Genomic DNA, 25529 nt, shown 5'->3' with positions numbered 1-25529 from the left:
ACTCAGGTTAACCAGTGTAATCCCTTGAGTGCATTAGGAAACTCTGCTCTTCTAGCAGCAAAGGGAAGATGGTATTTACCTCAATTAAGAGCAGCATTTTATTTATTTACTTTTTATTCCTTTTCACAACCCTGCTCTTTTTTTCCTAATGAAAACACTTAGTGAATTAGATGAGCCTTTCTCAGTGTGTGGGTCTCACCCTCCACGTTGGGGGTAGCAGCAGTTGTCTTGGAAGCCAGAGCTGTTTCTCCCTCCAGGGTGCCTGCCTGGATTCTCAGGCCTCTTTCCTTTGCCACTGCCTGCTCCCGCCTCTTTAGAAACATGAGGCACCCCCCTTGAAGTGGGTGAACCTTTGCATGGATTCCTGTGGTGTTCCCTACCTTGTAATGTGGGAACCTGTTCTTGCTTTTTTGAAACACTGTGGGAACTGGTCTCTAGGACTCTAGAGGTGCACAGTGGGGTTGGCCAGGGGCTACCTGAGGGGTCAGGGATTTGAAAAAGGTTGCTAAGCCCTGAATTAGTTGCACACTTCTGATCTGTGGAATAGCAAGAATTTGTCTCTTCTCTTAGAAAACAGCATGATCTCTATTATTTCTACCCAAGAATGGATGCCTAGCAATTACCTGGACACGAATTATGAGCTGTTTCCATACTGTGGAATATGAAGCTTATGTTTTAATGATTTTATTTTGTTCTTTTCAGAATGAAATCAATGAGATCCCTTTCTTTGACATCCAGCTACCTTATGAACTGGCATTAAAGATATTTCAGTATCTGGGCAGGACTGAACTGGGAAGGTGTGCTCAGGTAAGCCCTGACTATTTGATGTCATTTTTTCCCCCCAGTCACAGGGATTATCGACAGGAATTATTTTAGTTTTATGTCAGAGAACTCTTTTAACTATAAATAGGGTAGCTTTCATTCAATAACATTTTTTTCTGAACAGAATTAAAATTTTATGGAATTGATGGATCTTTGTGAATGCATTTGAAAAAATAACACCCTACATACTTTGAAGAATTTGGGTGTTCTACACTAACCCTTTGCCAATTTAATTCAATAAAGACTAAAGTGCCTACTGGGGCACCTAGGTGGACAAATGGATAGAATGCTGGGCTTAGAATCAGGAAGACCATCTTCCTAAATTAAAATTCAGCATCAGACACTTCCTAGGTGTGTGACTTTGGCCAAGTCACTTAACCCTATTTGCCTCAGTTTCCTCATCTGTAAAATGAGCTGAAGAAGGAGATGGTAAACTACTGCAGTACCTTTGTCAAGAAAACCCTGGGATCACGAAGAGTCAGGCATAACTGAACATGAACAACAAAGCACCTACTGTGCTTTGGACTTACCGTACTGTCAGTCTATTGCCGGCCCAGATACCCAGCTCCTTTTGTTACATGTAGAAAATACATGACAATGGTCACTGCAAGGTGACGCCATGATCTCTCTTCTGCAAGGTTCAGTTGCTTGTGCTGTTGATGTGCTACAATCCCTGATGGAGAGATGCCAGCCCATAGTTAAATAAACGATGATGTTGGGAGCGAAGCTAGCACAGTCACAGGCTTATTTTTTTTAAATCATGGTCAAGCAGGCTGTTGTAACTACCCACAGACTCTGGAGAGATGCTCCACTGCCAAGCAAGAATTAGACATTTCCATAGTGTGTGTTATTTTCTCCTTCCACTCCATGATACTATAACTGTTCATGTATTTCCAGAAAAAGATGTTAGAAAGAGTATAGTTTAAATAATAGAGAATTATGTACAAAAGCCAAAGGAATATGAAGTCAGAAATATGAAAAGAAGTTTGCAACTTTAGTGAAATTCCTGGAGTTTTAGCGATTGCTACTTCTGCTCTGATATATGTTGGAAACAATTTTGTAAGTCCCAGGGATGGAAAAGTACTTCAGAGATCATCCAGATGCAAACACAATTTCTTCTACAGCATCCTAAAGGTTCTTGAAGAGCGCTAGGGAAGGGATACCCCAGTCTCTCCTTTTTTGGATGGCTCAGGGAGAGTTTAGGGGCCAAGCTTCCTCTCTGTTGTGTGATCTGATTTTACCATAGGCAGTGTGACATAGTTAACAGAGAACTGACCTTGGAGTCAGAAAGACCCTGTTAAGACCCCATCCACATACTCCAACCACGTGACCCTAAAATCAGATGTATCAAACACACACCAGCTAATGAAAGCAAAATAACTAAAAATACAATAGAACATTTTTTAATTGGTCGTGTCTGACTATTGTAACCCTATTTGGGGTTTTCTTGGCTCCTTCTCCAGCTCATTTTACAGATGAGGAGACTGAGAGGGAAATAGGGTCAAGTGACTCATCCAGGGTCACATAGCTAAGAAAGTGTCTGAGGCTGGAACTGAACCCTATTCTTCCTGACTCCAGGAAGCAAATGTTCAAAGAAATGATTTCTTAAACAGCAGTTCCCTGGCCTGACACTCTGTCCACTGTGTCACCTAGCTTCCCCACAGTAGAACATAATGTTACTGTGTGATGTTCTAAGTCTGTATGCCACCAGCAGGGATCCTTATGTATGACTTAATGGCCCTGTTTCTATTTGAGTTTGACACCACTGTTCTAAGCAACTCTCAGAGAATCTAAGATGCAGAGAAGCTATCCCAGTGAAATCACAGGTCCCATTCCCATACCTGTCCTCTTCCTTCATTTCAGCACAGTGTTATTTTTAACATTTTAATGGCAAGCTATGATTTTTAAAATATGAATTTGAAAAGGCTTACCATGTTCCAAGAGGTTTTTAAACATCAGGGTTAGATTTTTGAATTTGCATTGAATCAATATAGATTCATTCAGAGAAAAAAATAGATGACCTCTGAAGACCCTTCCTGCTCTGGATCCGAGATGCCATAAAGAAGACATTTGCAGTGTATCATGAGGATGGATTAGCAAAGAAGATTCCTTCAATAGCAATTTACTTTCGGGACCTTCTGTTGAAACACCTCTTTTGCATTAATCAAGGGAAACCTGTATTGACTTTTATCCTTGTTGGGCATTTGATTTGTTAGAGTCTAACTTTACATATTGGCTCTGTTCCCAAAAGCTGAAAATAAGAGTGTAACTAGATGGGTCCCATTTCTGGGTTTCAGCCTGGTCCTATTAGTTGTAATCTTGGGATAGGGTTTAATAGATGCTTTATTAAAAGTCAGCATTAGAAGATAAAATCTCTTGATAGGGAACTGCTGTTTAAGAAATCATTTCTTTGAGCATTGCTTTCTGCTCTCCTGCTTTGTAGAGAGAGGGCCATGTGGCTTTCACATCTGCTGCTGCTTCTCTCGTCCAAAGAGTTTATCAGTTACAGATATCATCTTGTAGAAAAAGACATTCCCCTTTCTAGACGACAGGGCTGCATTTCAGGCTAGATTGGTTATGCTGGTGAGATTATACTGCAGGTGTGAACAAGCTAATTTACAACACAGTAGTCCAATTGTCTATCAGAAATCTTCCCCCTTTGGCCAGTTGGATTTACTTCTTTTTTTTTCCAGTCTGGTTTGGAGAGAGTATGTATAAGAATTGGAAAATATTCTTGAATACAGCTCTTGGATAATGTGCAGTGCCCCAGGTGGCCAGGATTTTGTGAGGCTTTCAGAGTAAATGCTTACTGAGAGCTTGTAGTTGATAGAATTGGCTTACTTTTTGAATGTTAAAATGAAAGGTGAAGTAATAAAAATAAATAGCATTTTCATTTTTTGTCATAGTGTTTTTGTTTTTAAACAAGGGATAACCCTTCTGTCGATTGGAATGTCCTGCTGCTTTATATTTTTATTGTAGAAGTCTTTTTTTTTTCTTTTTTTAATCAAGGTCCCTTAGGATTTTAATGAAGTGGAGCCAGTTTTGTCAAATTGGCATTGTAAACTATATGAGTGCCCTTGGAGAAAACCTGTTTGCTTAGCTCTTTATGCCAAATTGGTAACTGACTAACAGTAAAGTAGCCTGATTGTGTAGACCTTTGGAAATCCAAGTGTGCTGAAAATTAAGTAGTTGGAAAAAATCATTTTCCTTTGACGTTTTTCTCCCCTGTTCTTCCTTCTGTTTCTGCTTTTTTGGGTGTTATGAGCTAAGGTCTTACCATTTTGTACCAGCTCATGATCTCTGTGAGTCCTAGATGTTTTACTCCTGAGGCCTTGGCTTTCTCTAGTTGAGGGTTTAGTGGTCTCTAAGGGCACTGTGCTCTGTTGAAGGGAGGATTTGGTGTTGAAAAATCCACTCAAACAATCTTCCTGTTAGTAGGAGAATATATGTATTTGCCAACCCTCTAAACTCTGTTAGATTATTTATCATTTGTGTTACTCGTCTATTTAGTGCTTGCAGGATGTGATATTTTGTTCACTATTTAAAACAAGAGAATAACGAAATTCATTCATCAGACCTTTATGAAACACCTACTGTGTGCAGATTACTTTGCTAAGATCTGTGGGAGATAGAAAGAGATAAGTAAGACATCATGGCAACTGCCTTTAAGTAACTCTAAGCCTGGTAAGGGGAGATAAGTCATGTCTGTTTAGTAGATCAGCATTTATTAAGTGCCCACTACATGCTAAACACTGTGCTAGGAGGCTCCTAGAAGAACAAACTGTAATGTGATCATGAAGTTGTCCTTTATATTGTTTTCACTATATGTGAACAATTCAGATGTTAGGTTAGCGGTCTGAACGTCAGGCAGTACAATGGCTGGTGTTTTTCAGGTGTGTGCTGCCATTATCCACTTACATAAATTGCAGGTGGCAGGACGTCTGTTGGTGACCACACCTGCATTAGCACCTGTGAGGTTCCCTTAAGCTCTAAGTCTGAAAATGGGATGTTAAATTTCCAGGGCCACCTTTGTGTATGAGAGAATTTTGTTTCTTTGGGTTTAGCAGAAAGAGACCAATAAAGAAAATGAATGGATGTTACTGAAATTACGGGAGTCAGCAATTGCAGATAGAATTGAAGAGCCAGAGATAAATGATAGCAAGATAAATGAGGTGTTAGGTTTGCACTGTGTGTCTAGATAGAAAAGGCTAAAATGTGATCCTCTTTGGAGCCCGCTTATTGAAATCCTCAAATCAAGAAAATGTGTCAAGATCAGATTGAGGCCCTGCTTATCTTAGAGCCAGAGTCTTCTGTGCACCTTGCCATAGGCGGGCAGGCCCTAGAGGGCATTAGGCATCAATCAGCACTTAATGGAAACCCTGCATCGCACCAGAGAATGGCACCGGGCTTGGGACAGGATCCTCTGGGGCTGACCTTTAACTACCCGAGCCCTGACTGCACCCATCTTTTTGGAGAGTCCAGCACATGGTGGCGAGAGACTAAGGACATCCTCCTTTTCTGGGGATGACCTAGGGGAGCAGGAGAGGCTCGTGCGTGACCTCTGCTGCCCTCGCCGGGTTTGAACCTGAGTCTGAAGGCTTGGCTGGCCTGTCCTCAGTGAGCAGACTTTGTATGTGAGCATGTGTAAACATGGAGCTAGAACAATGGTTTTCTGCTTTCTGGGCCTCATCACCCCAATGCAGGCAGAGCTGATCGGGCCGGGCTGGAGCCAAAGGCTGTTTTTTAACACAGCAGCTCACAGTGGGGTTGTAAAGTGAAATGCTGGAGACATTTTTATTAGAGACTTCTTGCAGCTGAGGCTCGCTCAGTGGGGCTTTTACAGGGGAGTATTGTGCCAGTTCTGGTGCATTAGAGAAAGGTCAGGTTAGGCCCCTTGGAAAATTTAAGCTTGTAAACTGGCTGGATTTAATAGAATTTGATTTTTAGAAATCGCAAAATAAGATGGATTTCTTTTTGGGAGAAGTCTTTTAAGCATTTGTGAAAGCTTTAGAACAATCTGTTGGTTTTTTTTTTCCTTTTCCTTAATTGCTTAAAAAAAAAAAACCTTTAAGATGTATCTGTTTTCTTAAAAGTTTTCCCCCCACTCCTGTCCATTTTTTTTTTAAGCAATTGAGGTTAAGTAACTTGCTCAAGGTGACATGGCCAGTTTTTTCTGGGTAGGTGCCAAGTATCTGAGCCCGGATTCGATCCCAGGTCATCCTGACTCTGGGGCCGGTGCTCTTACTCGCTGTGCTACCTGGCCGCCCCACTCCTGTCCAATTTATTAAAGAAGTTGGCAGCATTTTAATATTTGCAAGGCCAGTCTTATCATTTATCTGGGAATTGAATACTCCTAAAATTCTGGGGATTCTCGTGGGCTTGCCTAACAAAAACAAGCCTTTCACCCAGCTTTTTCCCAGCACAGTCATAAAGTCTGCTCCCTGCTGAGTACACGAGCCTTCTGTCTTTGTCAGCACCTACCACAGTGATAGGCACTCAGTGAACGCTTGCTATATGGCACTGCACTGGTATTGAATCCTAGGTGGCATGCGTTGATCTGGCCAGATCTAGAGTGGGGGAGAGGAGGGAGGAGGGAGCTGATAATCCCATTGTACTTTTCCCTGGGCAGGCCACATTGGAAATGTTATGCCACATTTGAGAAGGACATTGAGGATGGTGAGGGGACCAGAGACTGTGTCAGACCGGCATGCACTGGAGGAATTAGGAATGTGGGTGGGTGGGGTGGGAAGATGTAGCTAACAAGTATTTGAGAATTATGTGGCAAAAGTCCTAGAACCAAACCAGTGGGGTACAAGTCACAGGGGAGCAGATTTCAACTCAACACAAGGAAAAAACTTCCCAATTAGACCTGTCTAAAAATGGAATGGCTGCCTTGGGGGATAACAAGATCCCTATCGCTGGAGCTGGAAGTTCTCTTGTTGGAGACGTTGTGGACAGAATTCTTAATTAGAGCATGGGTTAAATTAGACTGAACCTTGTTCTGACTCTAAGATTCTGTTTTCTCTGGAGGCCCTTCTAATTCCATGAGTTTCTTTAAAACAATTATTTGATCTTTGGAGGCAGCTAAGTCTTAAATCTGGCTGCCAGGTTTGACAGTTTAGGTAAAGAAAGTGCTGTAAGTAGCCTGAGACCTCAGCCTTTACTGCATTATCACCATCTAATTTCTTACATTTTTTGTGTTTGTGTATCTTCATGCATCACACATATATGTGTGCATGTCTGTGTTCAAAGTCTGTCTTTCAAACACAAAGCCTTGTTTTGTAGGCCCCAGGCAAAAACCTGCCTCGTTGTTTTAGTTCTGCCTTGTATGTGTACCCATATTCATACATCAGTGTTTGGGGTCTTTCTTCATATGTCCTTCATCTTTATTTGTGCATTTGTAATAGTCAGAATGACTTAGCTGTTCTCGTGGTTCTGCCACTTTGATCTTTATCCTTTCCTGCTAGTCTTTCCATGCCTTTCTGAGGTCAGTGAGCTCATCATTTCTCATGGCACAGTCTTACTCCATCACAATCATATACCAGAACTTGTTCGGCCATTCCCCAAATGATTTGCATCCCTATAATTTCTAGTTCTTTGCCACCACAAGAGCTGCTATAAACATCCCATTCACATTCAAAGTTATAGTTACTATTTGTGAATTTCTGTCCATCTCTTGTCTTTCTCAGTCTCTCTTTTTACCCTATTACCTTATCTTCTCTCCTCAACCACCCATCTGTCCAAGAGTCCCTCATCCCCTCCTCCCACACCCCCAATCTCAATATATACACACCCCACTAAAAGTTCCCCCTCAAGATGGAAATTTGATGAACTGAAAGAATTTCAGGTATTTGTAACAAAAAAACCCAGAACTCACGTGGCATTTAAAAAAAGTGACTTAAGCATCCTGGTTATTACAGAAGTGAGGGTATGGAAGCTGAATCAGAGTTTACCCTTGATTGAAAATGCTTTGACATACCTTTGGATGCCTCAGACACTGTCATTCCTTTTATTCATTAGTTTGCCTTTTTTGTGTTTAGCAAGTAGATCATCAGTCAAAATATTTGAAATTGAGCTAGAAATATGCATTTTGACCTTCCGGTGCCTTGTTGGATTTCACCCTGTGTCTTGTCACAGTGTAGGCCATGGCTTAGCACCATATATACCATTTCAACAAAAATCCCTTTACAAACAAAATATTTCCAAGCCCCAGTTAATGGTTTGCTTTTTTCAAATACTATTTGATGCAATAAAACTTGGGGGTGACAAGGACATTTCTAGGAGTCCCTTGGAGTTCATCACAACCTGGTTTGGCTTCTGTGCTGAGCACTATCTCGCATCACCAGTTATTAATAATAACTAACATTTACCTGGCGCATTAAGGTTTGAAAAGCTCTTTATGAACCATCTTGTTTAATCTTCAGCCATCTCATAGGAGAGCTGCCATGAATGTTTCATCCTATCCTGCAGATGGGGAAACAAGCGTCTGTTTGAGCCTAGATAGAACAGAGCTAGTGAGCGACTGGGTAGGCTTCACTCTCAGACCTTTCTGATGCCCTTCTAGACCACTTTGGGGGCAGCACGTCGGGGAGGTCCCCTAGGCCTCGAGGGGGAGACAGTGCACAGTGCTGGGAAGGGAGAGGGCCCTGCTGGAGACAAGGGAAGCTGAGTCAAACGCAGCATCAGACACTAGCCCTGTGACCCCGGGCGACCCCCATCACCTTCCCCGCAGTTTCCTCACCTGTAAAATAGGGATGATGATAACAGTATCTACCTTTCGGGGTTGCTGTGAGGATCAAATAAGACAGTATTTGTGAAGTGTTTATAGCCCAAGCCTGGCACATAGTAGGCATGTAACAAAATCTTGTTTCTTATTTCCACCCCCCTCCCTTTACTTGGAGTCATGGAACTTGATTCAGATCGAACCTCAGGCACATTCTAGCCATGTAACCCTGAGCCTCTCTGAACCCCAGTTTCCCCTTCTGTAAAATGGACTTAATAACAGTGTGTCACTTACCTCATGCAGCTGTCGGGAGGAAAGTGCTTTGTGGAACCATAAGTGTTATACAATGTAAGGTTATATTGTTTTCCCTATATATTCTGTCTTATCAAATGCTTTCTAGATAAGGAAATTTAGACCCAGAAATACTAGAATCTTGGAATTTTTAAGCCACAAAGGATGTTAGAGATGATCTAATCCAAATATCTTGTTTTTAGAGATATGGAAACAGAGGCCCCACCAAAAAGGATGAAAAGTTTTGTCCAGTTTAGTTAAAGAAAGAGCCAAGACTAAAGACTTCCTCATCCAGTCATTTTTCACTATACTACCTCGTTTCCTGATAATGATGTTGACTTTAATATAGTATTCAGTCAACTAGTATTTTATCAAGAGCCAGATATTCCTGCTCTCAGGAGCTCACAGTCTGATGGAAAAGACAGAGCACAGACAGCTGTGTGAAAACAGTATAGGGACAGAACAAGATGGAGACAATCTCTCCGGGCAAGAGCCCTGGGAAAGGCTTCCTGCAGAAGCTGGCACCAGAGTAGAGACTTGGAGGAAGCCTGCAGGCAGTAGGAGAAAGATGGAAGTACAGGCACTCCTCGTTTCATTGCACTTTGCTTTATTGAACTTCACAGATATTGCATTTTTTACAGATTGAAGGTTTGTGGCAGCCCTGCATGGAGCAAGTCTGCCAGCTGTTTTCTGTCAACTTGTGCTCACGTCTGTCTGTGTCACATCTTGGCAATTCCTGAAATATCTCAAGATTTTTCATTATTATTATATCTGTTAGTATCATTTGTGATCAGTGATCTTTGATGTTACTATATTATTTTGGGGTGCTATGAACTGTACTCATGAAATATAGCAAACTTAATCAATTGTGTGTGTGTGTGTGTGTGTGTGTCTGCTCCACCAGTCTGCCTGTCTCTCTCACTCTCCTTAGGCCTCCCTATTCCCTGAGACACAAAAGTATTAAAATTAGGCCAATTAATAGCTCTACGATGGCCTCTAAGTGTTCAAGTGAAAGGAAGAATCCTTTGATATGGCAAACATCATTGTTGTCTTATTTTTTTTTGCTTTTGTTTTTTGGAGGATAATTAGGGTTAGATGACTTGCCCAAAATCACACGGCTAGTTTTTGTGTTAAGTGTCTGAGGCCAGATTTGAACTCAGGTCCTCCTGACTCCAGGGCCGGCGCTCTATGCACTGCACCACCTAGCCCCCACAACCATCTCAACCGTCAGCAGCCACCACCCTGATTGGTGAGCAGCCATCAAGATCAAGGCAAGACCCAAGATTAGGACTCACTGAAGGCTCAGATGATGGTTAGCATTTTAATTAAGATATATACACAGTTTTTCAGCCACTGCACACTTGATAGATTACAGTGTAGTCTAAACATAACTGTCATGTGCACTGGGAAATTAAAAACTTCTTGTGACTCACTTTCCTGTGATACTCCTTTTATTGAGTGGTCTGGAACCAAACCCACAATATCTCGGAGGTGTGCCTCCCCATTGCCCTCAGTCTCCTCTCATTGGGAGGCTGGAGTGCAGGACGTTCAACTCCACCCAGAACTTTCCTTTCTAGAGGGCTAAGGGTGGTCTTTGCAGCTTGCTGCACTTTCTATTGGCAGCTCTGCTTAGTCTGAACTCCATGGAACAAGATGCTCCCACTCTGGCTATCCCTGTTATTTCTCTCCCCATTCTTTCCAGCTTCCTTTTCCGTATTATCTTCCCCGATTAGATGCTCCTTGAGGGCAGAGACTGTCTTTTTCTTATTTATATCCCCAGCACTTAGCACAGTGCCTGGCACATAGTGTCATTTAATAAGTGTTTATTGAGTTGGAGGGAGAGTACATGGAGGGGGAGTAAGGTATGCGATGAGTAGAAAGACTCCTAAGGGCCCAGGTTATGAAGGGCTTTGAATGCCAAACCCAAGATTTCATATTTGATTCTGGAAGTGATAGAGAGCCCCCAGAGTTTATCAGATTGAGGGGGGGGGAAATTATGCGCTTCTGAAAAAACTGATTGTTAAATAATAGTTTTTAGTAAGGGAAGTAATATTTTATGTGCACCAAAGAAATCCATCATTTAGAGAAATTTTGAAGTGAACGCTTTTGGAAAACATGGAATCCTTCTTATGTGAATTTTCTTTCCTTGACTTTTGGTTTGACAGTTTTGGAAACACACACATACACATATGCACTTCCATGTACACATTTAAATGGGGTGTGCTTTTTTTTTTTTAAAGCAATAGGGGTTAAGTAACTTGCTCAAGGTTACACGGCCAGTTATTTCTGGATGTGGTGCTGAGTATCTGAGCCCGGATTTGATCCAGGTCATCCTGACACTGGAGCCTGTGCTCTTACTCGCTGAGCCACCTGGCCACCCCTATGGGGTGTGCTTTTGCTGAGGTTCTTCTAACATTCACAAGAACTCTCTCAGCCTCTGTCTGTCTTATTCTTTTCTCTGCCCCACTCCCTGGTATGTTCGATGTTTAGAAGTGTCCCTCAGGGAGTGTTACAGATCACAGGTTACTATCTGCTGGGGCTCACTGGACTCATTTTATTAGATGTGAGTCAAAACCTTCAGCTTCAGAACAACTATTAACCACTTGATCCTTTGTTACCGTAATACGCCATAGACCCCAGATCACATTTATCTGTCTGAACCAGTCTCAGATTCTTGCCAACAAAGTCTGTCCTTTGCAGCCCAGCCAACTTCGTATGTCATTCTGTTCCATGGTCAATCTCCTTCCTCCAAATGAAAGTTGAAAGAAAGCACCAGCCTGTAAAATGGCTCATTTCCCCTGGATGCCGATGGGTTTTAAAAAGGACCCTTCTAGATATCTTAATTTCTCTATAAAGGTCCTGCTTAGCAGCTTACATTTCCTCTAAAAAACCCAAAACACAGAGGTTTAATAACTCATTGCTGCTGTAGCCCTACTTTCATATTTGCAAAGGATTTGTAGGCTATGAACATGATAGGATCCAAGTTCTCATAGTAGAGAGTATATGCCTGCATTAAAGAAGTGTGGTTTAGTAAGAAAAGAGAGTCAATGGTGGTGTTTACTGTTCTTTACCGGATCCCTGCATCTCTGGTGTTACTTTCCTTCTCTTTCACTCAGTCGTCTAATCTGAGAATGAAGAGATGCAGCACTTGTTGGCACCGAGAGTCTCTTATGAAAGATGTTATGTAACTACAAAATATAGATCTTAGCACATTTGAAACTACGTAGATTCTGCATTTTTATTTGGAGTCTTAAAACCTCTCACATTTATATATGAAAATCTGATTAAATGTTCTAAGATATGATTGTAGGTAGTTCAACAGTTCTGAAGTCTTGGGAGAAAAAACTGGAAACATTTTGCTTCTATTTTTTTTCAGCACAAAGCATTTTGTTAACGAGGCATTTTACACTTCCATAAGTCGAGGGTGGCAGTAAAGGTGTTGATTGATTTTTGGATGGCAGTGGGGCTTCTCTAATTGCATAATCTGACATTTCTGTCACTTGGGCTGTTGTAGGTGAGCAGGACGTGGAAGGTTCTTGCAGAAGATGAAGTGTTGTGGTACAGATTGTGCCGGCAGGAAGGGTACCTTCCAGACACCACCATTTCTGACTGCTCCTGCTGGAAACTTGTCTTCCAAGAATCCCGGGCCAAGGAACACACGTTAAGAACCAACTGGAAGGTAAACAGTGCCCAGTAGTGTTACCTGTAGGAGACTGACTCAGTAGAGGATTAGAAGCCTTAAAGCCAGAACCTTTGAATGGCAGCATGAGGTTAAATGCCGGAAGTTAAGGCAGCAGGGAGATTGATGAGCTTTTCCCTCAGCTCTTGGCAAATTGATGCCCTTTTGGTTTGTGTTTAGAAAACCATTCCCCATTTTCCACAACAACATTTGGGAATATCTTCTAACTCTTCTGAATTGCAGCTATTCACTTAATCTTTGTTTATTAGTCCTTAATGCAAAGAGTTCCTATTCACCTTCAGTGATTCTTAAATTAAATGGAAAAAAAGAAAGTGTCAACAGTTTGGAGGTGAGGGGTTGAAAATAATATTCATAGTAAATGCAAGGAAGAGATTATTAAGGTCCTATTTTCTCTTCATCACTGGCTTGACTCCATATTATTTATCCCTGTAGAATCTGTTTGGAAGTACTAGATCATAGCCAGGAGTTTTTCTAAGTGGATTTTTTTCTCTTTGTAGGAAACAGCTGTCATGCACACTGTTTTGGAATGGTGTTCTCGGTGTAGTAAGACAGTCTGTGTGTTAATTTACTCCCCTGAATGTCTGCAGAGACCAGGCTGTAAAGATATCCTCCCCCACCCTCCCAAAAAGGTTAAACCCATTTGGAAAATAGGGCCTGGTAGATGTTTGGATGAACAGATTTTTGCTTCTTACCAGTGATGACGTGTAACTGTTTTTATGTCTGGTGGAGTGTTTTACTTTCATGTTTCTCCTCAGTGAAGTCATAACTATTGAATGGAAACTTCTGGTCTGGACAGCTGAAAACTAGCCCGTGTCTACCAAATGAGAAGTACTTGTCTCAAGGGAATTCGTATCTATTGGGGTTTTCTCTTAGGCATTTAAACATAGCTATATTGATTCCATAGCATCTGTGTGCATCCATATTATAGACGTCTAAAATCTCTAAAGGACTTTGGTTAAACACTTCTGGGGCAAGGGCTGCTTAGGAATTATGAGATTACTTGAGTTACTTGGAGTGAGAAGCTTCTGCCCCAGATGTAAATTACAGATTTTTAAAAAATGATTTTACTTTCCTGTAGATAAGAAAAACTGTTTCCGGTATAAAATGGACTCTAGAAATGTTCGTTTCAAGACTGACTGAAAAGTAGGCAGTGGTGCCATAGACATGGGTCTGTGTCCCCAGCACCGAGCAGAGTTAGCACTTAATAAATGCTTATTGATTGGTAGAATATCTTTACAAAGAGAGGCGGCCATGTCAAGCTGAGACAAGGCAGGGATGAAGAGTGAAAGGAGGTTAAATGAGAAAAGCTGGGGTTCAGAAAGCAAGCTGCCTAAATTCTAGTGTAGGATTTATACTGTGGATGTGGCCTGAGAGTAAGGAGTCATTCAGGACAACTGACCAAGATCTTGGTGCCCAGGACGTGCCCACGGATGAAGCTAGAGGAATGGTTATTGTCCGTGTGGTTTTGCCTCTATTTCTAGGTAGAACCAATAGAAGCCAAACAGCATGGACCTTGTTTCCTCAGGGTCCAGGAAGCTGAAGCCTTTGCCCTTCCCATCAGCATCCCTCCAGACACTGCACCTCCATTCCTTTGGTGCTTAATCACCTGGGGAGAGCTCCTGTACAGCTCCCAGGGTTCCTTAAATTGGCTTATGTATATGCCTGAGCCTTTACATGCAGTAGTCACTTAATAGCTTGTCAGTTTCTTTAAAGGTTTGATTGGCGCCTTTTCACTTTTAATCTCATCGTCACTTCCCAGTACTCACATACTGCGCCGCCCTCTAGGATCCTCCCTTATAACAAAAAACTTCATTCAAGTAAAGTTTTATTCCTGTCACTTCTAAAGTCTGGCCTGGTATTTTCTGGACTCAATATATGAGGTGCCTGAAGAGACCTCAGAGTCCCAGGAATTTCTCATTTGGAATGAACCTGAAACTAGCATTAAGTCTCTGAACATGCTATAGTACACATAGTACATATTGGGCGACTATTCCAAGACCTCCTGATGGGACCCACACTACAGTGGCACCATGGGAGATTGTTGGGCTTAGACTGCAGGGTACTGGGACAAATAATTATTTATTCTTTCCTGCTTGAGTTTCCTCATCTTTAAAATGAAGGGTTGGTCTACATCAGTGGTATTGAAAGGGATCCCTGCAAGCCCAAATGGACTTAGAAAACCACAAATTAACATTATCTATGTTATATGGCAATTGGGGAGGGGGATGGCTTGCTGGCCTATTGGATAGAATGCCAGGCCTAAAGTCAGAAAGATTCATCTTCCTGAATTCAAATCCAGCCTCAGATACTTCCTAGCTGTGTGACTCTGGGTAAGTCACTTAACCCTTTTAGTCTCAGTTCCTCATCTGTAAAAATGAACTGGAGAAAGAAATGGCAAAGCACTTCAGTATATTTGCCAAGAAAATCCCAGATGGGGTTATGAAGAGTCAGGCACAATTGAAATGACCAAGCAACAAAAATTGTATTTTTATTTATTTTGACAGATGTTTCCCAATTGCATTTTAATTTGATTCCCAAGACACTGGGGAATTCTGCATCTGGTCTAGATAACATCTGAGCTTCCTTCCAGCTTTGCCTCTGTGATCCTTTGTCCTTATGATTACCTAAATAACATTAAATACGCTGGTTTTAAGAACTTTTATCTGTCTGGCTCTGAGTTCTTAGGGAGAGAATAGATGTTTCTCTTTGTATAGAGAGGTGACTCCTCTGTGAATATACATGTACGCTTATATATTCACATTTATGTATATATGCAAACACACATGCACTCACACACACATATAAACCCTTCTCTTTATTTTCAGGATGGTTAGAAAGATTTTGAAAATGGTAATGCGATTTAGAAAATTCTAAAAATTGCTGCAAGATTTACCTTGATACTTTGTTGCTAGTTGATCTCAACAATAGCATAAAAATATTCCCAATTTCTTTCATGCAGAATCGCAATGGTGCTGTGAGCCAGCTGCAGTATGAGCTTGGGAATGTTCTATGCGATGTCCATTCTTGTGACGGTGTTGTTATTGCTGGGTAAGCAAAAATATTTTTACTTTTTCTTCTTGATCTTGAGTTCTCTTATGCTCCTTTGCCCTTTAGGATAGTGTCAGACATAAAGCTTCGACTGATGGCACCATTTGCCATTGCATCAAATTCTTAGGATGGAATGTTGCTTGTGATTCAGTTCTCTGCTATTTCCAAAATGCCTCTCACTGCCAGTGTTCTACAGCTAATAATGAAACTCAAACTATAGAATCAGCCTCCTCTTGAGTGGGTACCTTAAGCCATTTGTCTTAATAAGACTTCCTTAGCTTTTAAATTACTGTTGTGGCATGTTGTGTTGGGTTTTCATTAGGGTAAATAGTTTGTATTTTATGAAGACATAAAAAAGTCAGTCGAGAAGAAGAAGAGTTGGTACAAACCAGTGTCTACACTAATTCTTTATTTTTGAAGCCTTTATTATGATGAAGGACTGTAACCACACATTATCTTCCTTCCCCACCACATAGTATATATTTGCTGTTTAAGCTGCCTTGAAATAGGCTCTTTATGTGTCCTGATGCACTAGAAGTCTAATTTCACTCTCACATCTGTAAATTTCTCTGCATTCTGCACAGAAAACCACTTATGAATTCTTCATAAATTGCTAGAGATGCCCACATGTTTTTCTGTACCGCTGTAATAGGAAGACCATTTTTCTCATGGGTCAGGAATGTTTCTACATCATCATACCATGTATACATTGTTGTAAAGTGCACATTAGAACACTTCAGAATTTTATTTCAAAATTGAGTGAAATTCGTCTGAAAGAATAGCTTACCCATGGGAGAAGTATCCTTGGCATATTTATATAATAATAGCAAATAGGTTTGTTTCTTTAGTGAATATAGGAAAAGCTTAAGTAGCATTTTTAAATGGCACTCAGGTTTGGACTGAAATTCCAAATGGTAGACAGGAGGATTTTAATGGACAGTGAATGTTTTGAAAAAGCAGTATTGAGTAAAGTATTTGGCACTTTTAACACACAGCATAGACCCAGGAGGAAAGCTGTCTTCCCTCTTTGTCCTTTTATTTGTTTACTCAGATTTCAAGATTATAGCTGATCTTGGGCATTGCAGAGCTAGTTTGAGTAAACATTTGTGAAATGTCCTGCAAGTTTGAAATGAGTGCCATAGAAATACGTTACATCTACTTATACTAAGTACCAGAAAGTGAGCTGGAAAGTACCTTTGTTATGAAGTGACTGGGTGAACCCATTTTTCTAATCATGAGAAAATTAAACAAGGTGCTTTCTGATGTCTTTTTCATTTGTGGCATTCCATGATCCTGTGACATATCTAGAAGATATATTGCTTCCATTAAGAGGCATTTCTAGAACTCTAAAAGATACAAGACTCAAGACTGAGATGTCATTTGGATTCTCCTACGCTAAGAAAGCCAGATATGAACTCTTCATTCTAGAAATGGTCTTCATGAAGTGAAGACTGCCAGCAGTATGTCTGTCCTTCCTTCATTATGTCTTCTGCTGTCCAAGGTTTGTTCTTCAGCTTAGTCCAGCATGAAAGGCAGGAGATGCCAGAGTTTCATGGATCAATAGAATGAAACTTGATCTGTAGGTCAGAGCAGGCTCCTAACATCTCTTCTTTCTAAAAGAGCCTTACGTTGATGGCCTAACATCAGATAATTCAATCTCGCCTGTATGTAGAGCATCTTGTGTTTATCATTAAAATTTTATCCAGTGGTTACGATGCTTGTTTTCTGGGTCAGATTTTGAATCCCTTTTCATTTGAGACAGTGGTGTTTGTGGTTACCTCACTCCCAATCAATGTTGTATTCACCAGGCTTTCTACAGTTATGTTTCTCGGAGGATTTTCTTAAAGAGCCAGTAACCATTTCACTATTTCTTCACTGCGTATTTTTCTTTCATTCCTTCTTTTTAGTTTCCTTTTACACCTAGGGAACCTGATAAGAACATTCAAGTTTAGTTTTTTAGGCCTACAGTGTATGCATCAAAAAAACTTTATCTTTTATGTACTAAAATATATTTTACTCTCTGGTCTATAGAGACCACTTTTGTAGTATCTCTTATATCCCTTCCTTCTTTTTCGTTCCCTCCACTAAAAGAACATATAGATATGATTGGAACCACTGCACAATATTTCATGAAATTATGGTGCATAGGAAAGGTGTCAGAAGACAAGAGATGGCAAAATGGGGATGGGGAGGGATGAGGCAAATGGAAAACATTTATTTCAGATGGATTCCCAAAACAGCAGGAATGGTCATTCCTAACAAAATTCTGGAAGCATTCTGAATATCTTGTGGACACTTGAAAAAAAGAAAATGTCATTGATTAGCGCAGGATTTGCTAAGAATAAATCCTATCAAACTACCATCATTTCCTTTTTTGATGAGATTAGAAGAATGGTAAATCAGGAGGACACCATAACATTCTTGTATCTTGATTTCAATAGACATTTAATTGAGTCTTTCACAATTTCTTACTAGACAAAATAGGAGCAGAGTGAGCTTGATGAGAATACAGTTAAGTCATTGAAGAATAATGTAGCATTCTATGTTTGAGGTTAGTGGGGTTCAACATGAACCAGCAGTGTTCTCTCATTCCTACAACCTTAGTGAAATTTCAGTCTACATTAATAAGCATAGAGTGTCTGTGTTAAGAGAGGGCTTGATGTCTTTTGTCCTGACCGGATCACACTCTCATTGGAGTAAGGTCGTCCTTTTACAGCTCCTTAGTTAGCTCACTGTCCCACTCATCGCAGTAGCTCTTTGAAAGCTTTTCATGCCTCTTCAGATCTCCTGTGGCTCCCCCTTCCCACATTTTCTTAGCTGAGGACCTTGCCTCACTTTTCCCTGAAAACATTGAGGCCACTCGCTCAGAGTTCTCTTTTCTCCTGTCTTCCTTGTCTCCCATCACCCAGACTCCTTCTGCCACCATCTCCTCCCCCCTCCCTGTCTCACATGAAGACATGGCCTTTTTCCTTGTCAAGGGCAACTCGTCTACATTCACAGGCCATCTCATTCCACTCTGTCATCTCCAGCAAGTTGCCCCCTCTTATTATTATCCCCATTCTCACTTACCTTTGATCTCTTCTGTCTGCTCAGTGCTTTTTTTTTTCCTTTGGCCTAGAAACATGCCTTGCCAACCCTATCCTCAAAAAGCCCTCACTTGATCGATCTATATCTTCTCTTCCCTTTTGTCGCTAAACTCCTTGAGAGGGTCTTCGAGGATAAGTGTCTTTTCTTCCTCTCACTTTCCTCTCATTCTCTTCTTAACTCTCTACGCTCTGGCTTCCAATCTCATCATTCTACTGAAAACTTTCTGTCCAAAGTTAAGAATGATCTTTTATTTGCTTAATCTAATGGTCTTTTCTCATTCTTTTTGCCATCTCTGAAGTCTTTGACATTGTCGATTGACCTCTTCTGAACCTTTTCTTCTCTCTTGGCCGCTTTGTCCTGGCGCTCCTCCCATCTCTCTGAATGTTCTTTTTTAGTTTCTTTGGCTGGATCTTCATCCAGGTCACATCCACTAAAGGTGGGCACTCTTAGGGGTCTGAACTGGGCCTCCTTCTTCTGTACTATTTCCCTTGGTGAGCTCATCAGCTTCCATGGATTCAGTTATAATCTTCTAAACATAGGATTGGCAGATCTGCTTGTCTGGGCCTAACCTCTCTCTCAATTATTTGTGGCTTTAAACACTCACACGCGCGAGCTTGCACACATACACAAGCACACTGCTAAGTCATGTCTAGATGCAATATGTATAAAGCTGAATTTAAAAGGACTTCTGTACTGGAATTAGTCAGTTCATTCTGGAATGTCATGCCTAATGTGCTCGTGAGGTCACTTATGTACACTTCCCAATAAACTGTGAAGCCACCTAACTTAGATGGTGACCGTTAGCAGTGATGACCGCATTAGACAAGTCCTGTGTTTAGTCCATATTGTCCTGGAAACGCTGTTGCTCAGAATTCTTAAGTGGCGGGCTCTCTCGTCAGACTCTCTCTTCTGATGTGTTTCTTAGTGTACGAGGTTGCTGTGACTGAGAGAGTAAAGTATATTTGCCTTTTAAATGAAAGTGTTTTGCTTTTTATTTCTACCAAGACAAGTGAATTTAAAGATGATTTTAAGAGGGAACAACTTTGAAATGCTCCTCTCTGGAAGAGAAAACAGGCTGGCTTTGGTGCTTCAGGGTCCTATTCAAAAGTAGGACTGATGTGGGGAAACTACCGAGTGCAGATTTCTGCTCAGTATAAGGCAGAACTTTGTAACATCCAGAGTACTTGTCATGGACCACGCTTCCTCAGGAGACACCTGTCCTCTGCAGAGTAGTTTGGATGAATGTCCAGAACGTTTTAGGGGAGATGGCCTGCACTGATTGGAAGTTTAAATGAGATGACCAAGTTTCCTTCAGATGCCAACGAGGCACGGCATTGTTCTTAGTCATTTTTTGCAGAGATTGTTAAGATTACTATAGGAATAGCATGCTTCTTTTAGTTAAGATAATTCTGAATTTTTTGTTCTACACCCTAGTAACATTTAGAGAAAAAGGTAATTGTCTTATTCCATAAGATTCTTTCTGAAAAATTCATTCTTTGCTCAGACATCAGAAAAGAGCTTTTTCATGGGCACAGCAGATCATAAACAGAGGGTTCTTCACGAAACTGCAGATCTCTATTTCATACTGCTTGGGTTTTTTTAACCTGAATTTTTTCTACATGAATTCCACTTGTTACTTTCAAAACTGTTCTCTTACTTATTAAAAAGTACTGAAAGGTGAGCCAGAAAGTCTCAGTTCTCCATGTACCTTTGTCATTAACTAGCATATATACTTGGACAGCTCAGCTAACGTCTTTGAGCCTCATTTTCCTAATCTGTAAAATTAGAAGATTAGGGAATTTCTAGCATTCTCTCCTGCTTCTTTGTTGTCTTCTGTGCATTTAAAAATGACATCGTGGCCTTGTTGCTGTGAGGTTTTGTAACTGTACCCAATTACCCCCTTCTATGAGGAATTTTTCTGAATTAATTTCAGAAAAAGAACTTTAATAGAAAATTTAAAGTCCTAGCTGAATTTTGAACTGTCTTTCTGGGAACAAAGATTTAGCACAGTTATGGAAATGTCTGTGTCCTTAATCAGTGGATTTAGGTGCATCAGCTTCCCTAATCAGTGGCCTTGACCCTGCCTACAGAAATATTTGACTCGCTGTCTCGGTAGCACTCTGGTTGGTTAGAGGTCATGTGTCCTCTGAGCTTTGAGCACCCAAGTACTTGGCTGATGGTAAGGAGGTTTGGCGCAGAGCTCCTTTGACTTGAGAAGAATAGTGCTTTCTGAGAGGTCATTATGGAGGGTCAGTGGAGGAGCAGGGAAGCTTTTTGGAGGTAGTTGCTCCTAGAATCGGGCAGGGCTCTTTTTGATGTTCATAACCAGATACGAGAAATGGAGGGACATAGTAGGTGAATTGGATTGGATTGAATTAAATCTCAGAGATGATCTAGATCATGAATTCTTAGCCTGGGGTCTGTGACAGCTAGATGGCACAATAGAGAAAGTACCAGGCCTAGAGGCACATGCTGTTGCCCGTCTTGCTTTGTGAGTCTCAAAAAGCAATCCCTCCCCCCATTTGCTGCCTTATAGTTTCAAGTGTGTTGAAAACAGATGACATCATGAGTTCAGAAAGGTCACATTATAAAACCTGATCTGTAGGTCTAGTTACAAGTTGACATAAAGTGTATTCACTTGACTGCCACCTAGTGAAGGAAAGCATCTCAGGTGAAACCTGGAGCAGAAACTTGAGCCTTGTGCTCATCGGAGACCCCTGTGCCAGCTCGGCCTCACCATTAAGCTATTAGCTTACCAAAAAGCTTTTATCAGATGCCCAAGAGTACGGTGGTGTTGGGCAATAAATTCCCTTCTCACTGGTGCTAAAGATTCATAAGTCTGAAGCATTTCAGCTCCAGAAACAAAGCATGATTTTCTGTTTATATTTGAGGGCCTCCCTTTCTTTTGGTTTAAAAAAAAAATGAACAAAATCATTTGTGTACAAGATGTTTTCTATGCATTACTCAGTTGTACTCTCTTCTCTCCCCTCATCTCTATTTTCTTTTTAAAAATTTAAAAATTTAGCTCTAACTTTCAGTCAACAAATTCCACTCTTCCTGGAAAGCACACTTCATTTATCCTTGCTTCCTTGAAGTACTTGTAGGTGGGAAAATTCCTTGCCTTTCCCCTTTCTTCCAATCATCTCATGGTTTGAAAGAACAATTATTTTTCTCTTTCAAATTTTTATTGCATTTTGTCTTATGGTCTATTTTTTTTATATTGTGCCTTTAATTTATATTCTTAAATTTCCCCAGTGAAGCTGTGATACTCTAGCCACCAGGTAAGCCCTTGTGGGCCCAGCAGCCATAGTTGTACCAATTTGGGTTGACTTTTTAATTGAATGGGCTGTGTGTCTCTCCAAATACAGTGGACGCCAAAGTAGAGAGCATTTCTAGTGTTCTGTTCAGCATCAGACATCTAGCTTACATGTACTTGAATTTAAATGTCTGCTTCTCTAATTGATTCTGTTTGCCCAGAACAAGGACTTTATCATTGTCTATAATTAGGGTTTGTTAGATGGAAGTTCTTTACTCAAACATAGACATGAGTCAAAGATAACTTCCTATATTACCTCATTTCTAGCTATTTCATTCCCCATATTTCCTCTAGTACTAGGAGTAGACTCATTTCACGATTGAGCAATCTTTTATATTAACTGAATCCTTTGACATATTTTTTACTTTCTGCTTCAACATGAAGCATTTCTTCTTGGTTTTCAAATCTTTCTACATATGAGAAATGAATTTTTGGTTGGCTTACTTGGCATCTCCTTTATTCCGGCTAAGTGAAATGTTCTTTCTGAAGTCTTCCACTAAGCTCTCCTCCAGTGCCTCATCACGGCATGGAATTGGCCCTAGATTGTTGAAGGCTATGCCAACAGAGCCCAGCCTTTAGCAGGTGCTACCAAGATGCAAAATAATGCTTGTTGTCTTAGGACTGGCCTAGCTGAGCTCTTACCAAGCTGGCCTCAGCCTGGCAAATTTGTGGGTCATAGCACCTCTCAAAGACTGCCAGATAAGTTGTAGAAGAGTTGCTAGAGTGTAAGGACTGTTTGCTGAAGAAGGATGGGGAGTATCTTCACTGCCAAAATCACAACTCCTTGGAGGACTGATCTGTTTAGGGCATACCTGGAGTTCCTGGAGGGTAGATACAGATTGGTGGATAAGTTTCCTTATGCATATGCTGTGTTGTTCACATTAATGCTGTGGGCACGCTCTCAGTTTTTGAGATTCCTTTTTCTTGAAAATCTGGCTTTATTGAGGCGACTAGGTGGTGCAGTGAATAGAGCACTGGCCCTGGAGTCAGGAGGACCTGAGTTCAAATCTGGCCTCAGACACTTAACACAGAAACTAACTGTGTGACCTTGGGCAAGTCACTTAACCCCAATTACCCTGCAAAAAATAAAAAAAAATTAAATAAAATCTGGCTTTATCGTGTGCTTCTGTGTAACTTTAGAGCATATTAAAATTGCCCTTTTGTGACATGAGATGACCCTGTCTTCACAGAGGCTGTGACAATAGTGTAGGAGATCTGGCAGGGGGGACCAAGCCCGACGTGCTTTGAGAATGGGCCAGGGAGGACCAGCCTGACTAAATGGTGAGAGACTCATCACCAGTTTGGTGTCAGAGTGATAGCGTATTCAGCTAGAGCAAGTCATAGAAAGATCATCTAAGGTAGAATGAAAGCTGTGTTGGTCAGTCTTTGTGGAAGAGTATCAGTGGTAAGAAAACAGATTGTTGGTGCGTGGAAGTAAGTCCTAGTTATTGTGTGACTTTAGCCACTGTCCTGTGAAGAATTTAATCACTCAGTTCAATTTGGAAGGAGAGCTATGGAAAATCAGAACAGCACACAGAGATCACCTTGCTGACAAAGGTCCATCTAGTCAAAGCTGGGGTTTTTCCAATAGCAACATATGGCTAAAAGAGTTAGGCTCTAAGGAAAATTGAGTGCTGCAGAATCAATGCTTTTGAATTGTGGTGCTGGGGAAGACTTCTAAGAGTCCCTCAGACAGCAAGGAGAGCAAATCAGTCAATACTTCAAGAAATTAATTCCAGGCTATTCACTGGAAGGTCAAGTACTGAAGCTGAAACTTAAATACTTTGGCCACATTAGAAAACAGGACTCAGGGGGAGGTAGGGGGCACAGTGAATAGAGCACTGGCCCTGGAGTCAGACCTGAGTTCAAATCTGGCCTCAGACACTTGACATTTAACTAGCTGTGTGACCTTGGGCAAATCACTTAACCCCAATTGCCTTGCCTTTCCCCCCTCAAAAAAAAGAAAGTAAGTAAGTAAAGAGGACTCATTGGAAAAGACCCTTATGTTGGGACAGATTGAAGACAAAATGAAAAAGGGACAGCAGAGGATGAGATGGTTAGGTAGTATCATGGAAGCAACGAACATAAACTTGGACAGACTTTGAGAGGTAGTGAAGGGTGGAAAGGGCTGTTTTCCTATAATCCATGGGGTCACAGAGTTAGACATGACTGAATGACTGAACAGCAACAAAAAATACAGCATGTAGTACACTGTGCTAGACTGTGGGAGATACCAAAATTAATGACATATCTTGCTTTCATGAAGCTTATGATCTAGTCAGGAGATAGGACACACAAATCACTGTAATATAAATACACGTAAGTGTTTAAGAAAGTAGTGATCAATTACCACTATCTTCCTTTTAGCCTCTTTAAAATATTTCTGAATTTATTAATTTACCTCTGTTGTGAATTATCTTTAAGCTTCTAAATATGACTGAGGTAAGATATTGATGTCATAGAAAAAGTATTAAGTTTATGATGTCTATAATAAAAGATAGCCCAGATATCTTTAATAAATACTTGTGAACTCATGCCTGCCTTTATCCATCTCCTGTTCTCCCAGGAGCGATGGAAGGAGCCACAGACTCAGTGACTCTGTGTGTAATCATCATGGACTTGGACTGTATTGATCGTGATTAACCGAGATGTATAGAAAATAGTTTGAAGTGTTCCATGCACGCAGCCTCATTGAGGGGCCATTACAAAGTTCATTATTTTCCAGTTGATGCCGTATGAGCTCTGCTTAACGGTGGTAGCAGTATTGTGCTATAAGATCTTTACTTTGGAATTGAGTTAATTTTTGTTTATTGTATGATTTTATTAAAACAATATTCCTATTTATGTTGATTTGTTGTCTTTGATATTGTACAAAGAAAGTGCATATTGAAGAGTATGACAGTCCCTTTAAATTTCTGTGTGTTAGAGACAGGAGACTTCAAACCAAGGGGCCCAGCCTGCCTAGTGTCTGCATAACCTGTGCTCATTATACGACTCCTTGTATGGAGACAGATAAACACCCTTCCTCTGTCTCTGCTCCCAACAAACACTATTGGTCTTATCTTTGCTGCTCTCATAGCCTGGAAATTCAGTGATTCCTGAAAGTATTTGGCTTCAGACGCCCAGCTCCTGATAATTTCTTGTTGGTATGCCACAGCACACCCGCTCGGGTGGATGTTCTCCATTCGGGATAAGCCTGCAGTTTGGGCTTCATTACCCCCCCCCCCCCCATATACCCTTCCCTGATGACAGCTTTCATACTTGTTCTGTTTCAGAGTCCCTTACTTGTAACATGTTGTTGCCTGCTCATATCCATGCACTAATTCCTTGTTGTTCTCCATGACTCAAAGTCATGCAACAGCATTGATAGAATATCTGTATTCAGAAGATGGGTCTTGGACTCTGGGAAAATTTCAGGATCACAGAGGCAGTGTTGAAATTTCCTGAAGGCAATACAACCTGTTTCTACAGAGACACACAGACACAGATACACATACACACACACACACACACACACACACACACACACACACACACACACA

At 40.9% G+C, this 25529-nt stretch overlaps 1 protein-coding gene across 1 annotated transcript in view; it reads left to right on the top strand.

Annotated features, from left to right (window-relative positions):
• The window catches only part of FBXW8 (F-box and WD repeat domain containing 8), a 120771-nt gene that overhangs the window by 14644 nt on the left and 80598 nt on the right, over positions 1-25529 (top strand). The window contains exons 2-4 of the mRNA XM_069081736.1: positions 703-807; positions 12351-12515; positions 15496-15584. Coding sequence (XP_068937837.1) covers positions 703-807; positions 12351-12515; positions 15496-15584 — 359 coding nt within the window. The remainder of the gene's footprint in view (positions 1-702; positions 808-12350; positions 12516-15495; positions 15585-25529) is intronic.

The sequence above is a fragment of the Petaurus breviceps genome, unplaced genomic scaffold (genome assembly GCF_028583685.1).
Source record: "Petaurus breviceps papuanus isolate PSGF00001 unplaced genomic scaffold, PetGlider_PUasm1.0 99, whole genome shotgun sequence".
Classification (NCBI taxonomy): domain Eukaryota; kingdom Metazoa; phylum Chordata; class Mammalia; order Diprotodontia; family Petauridae; genus Petaurus; species Petaurus breviceps.
This window is presented reverse-complemented; position numbering and strand designations above follow the sequence as displayed.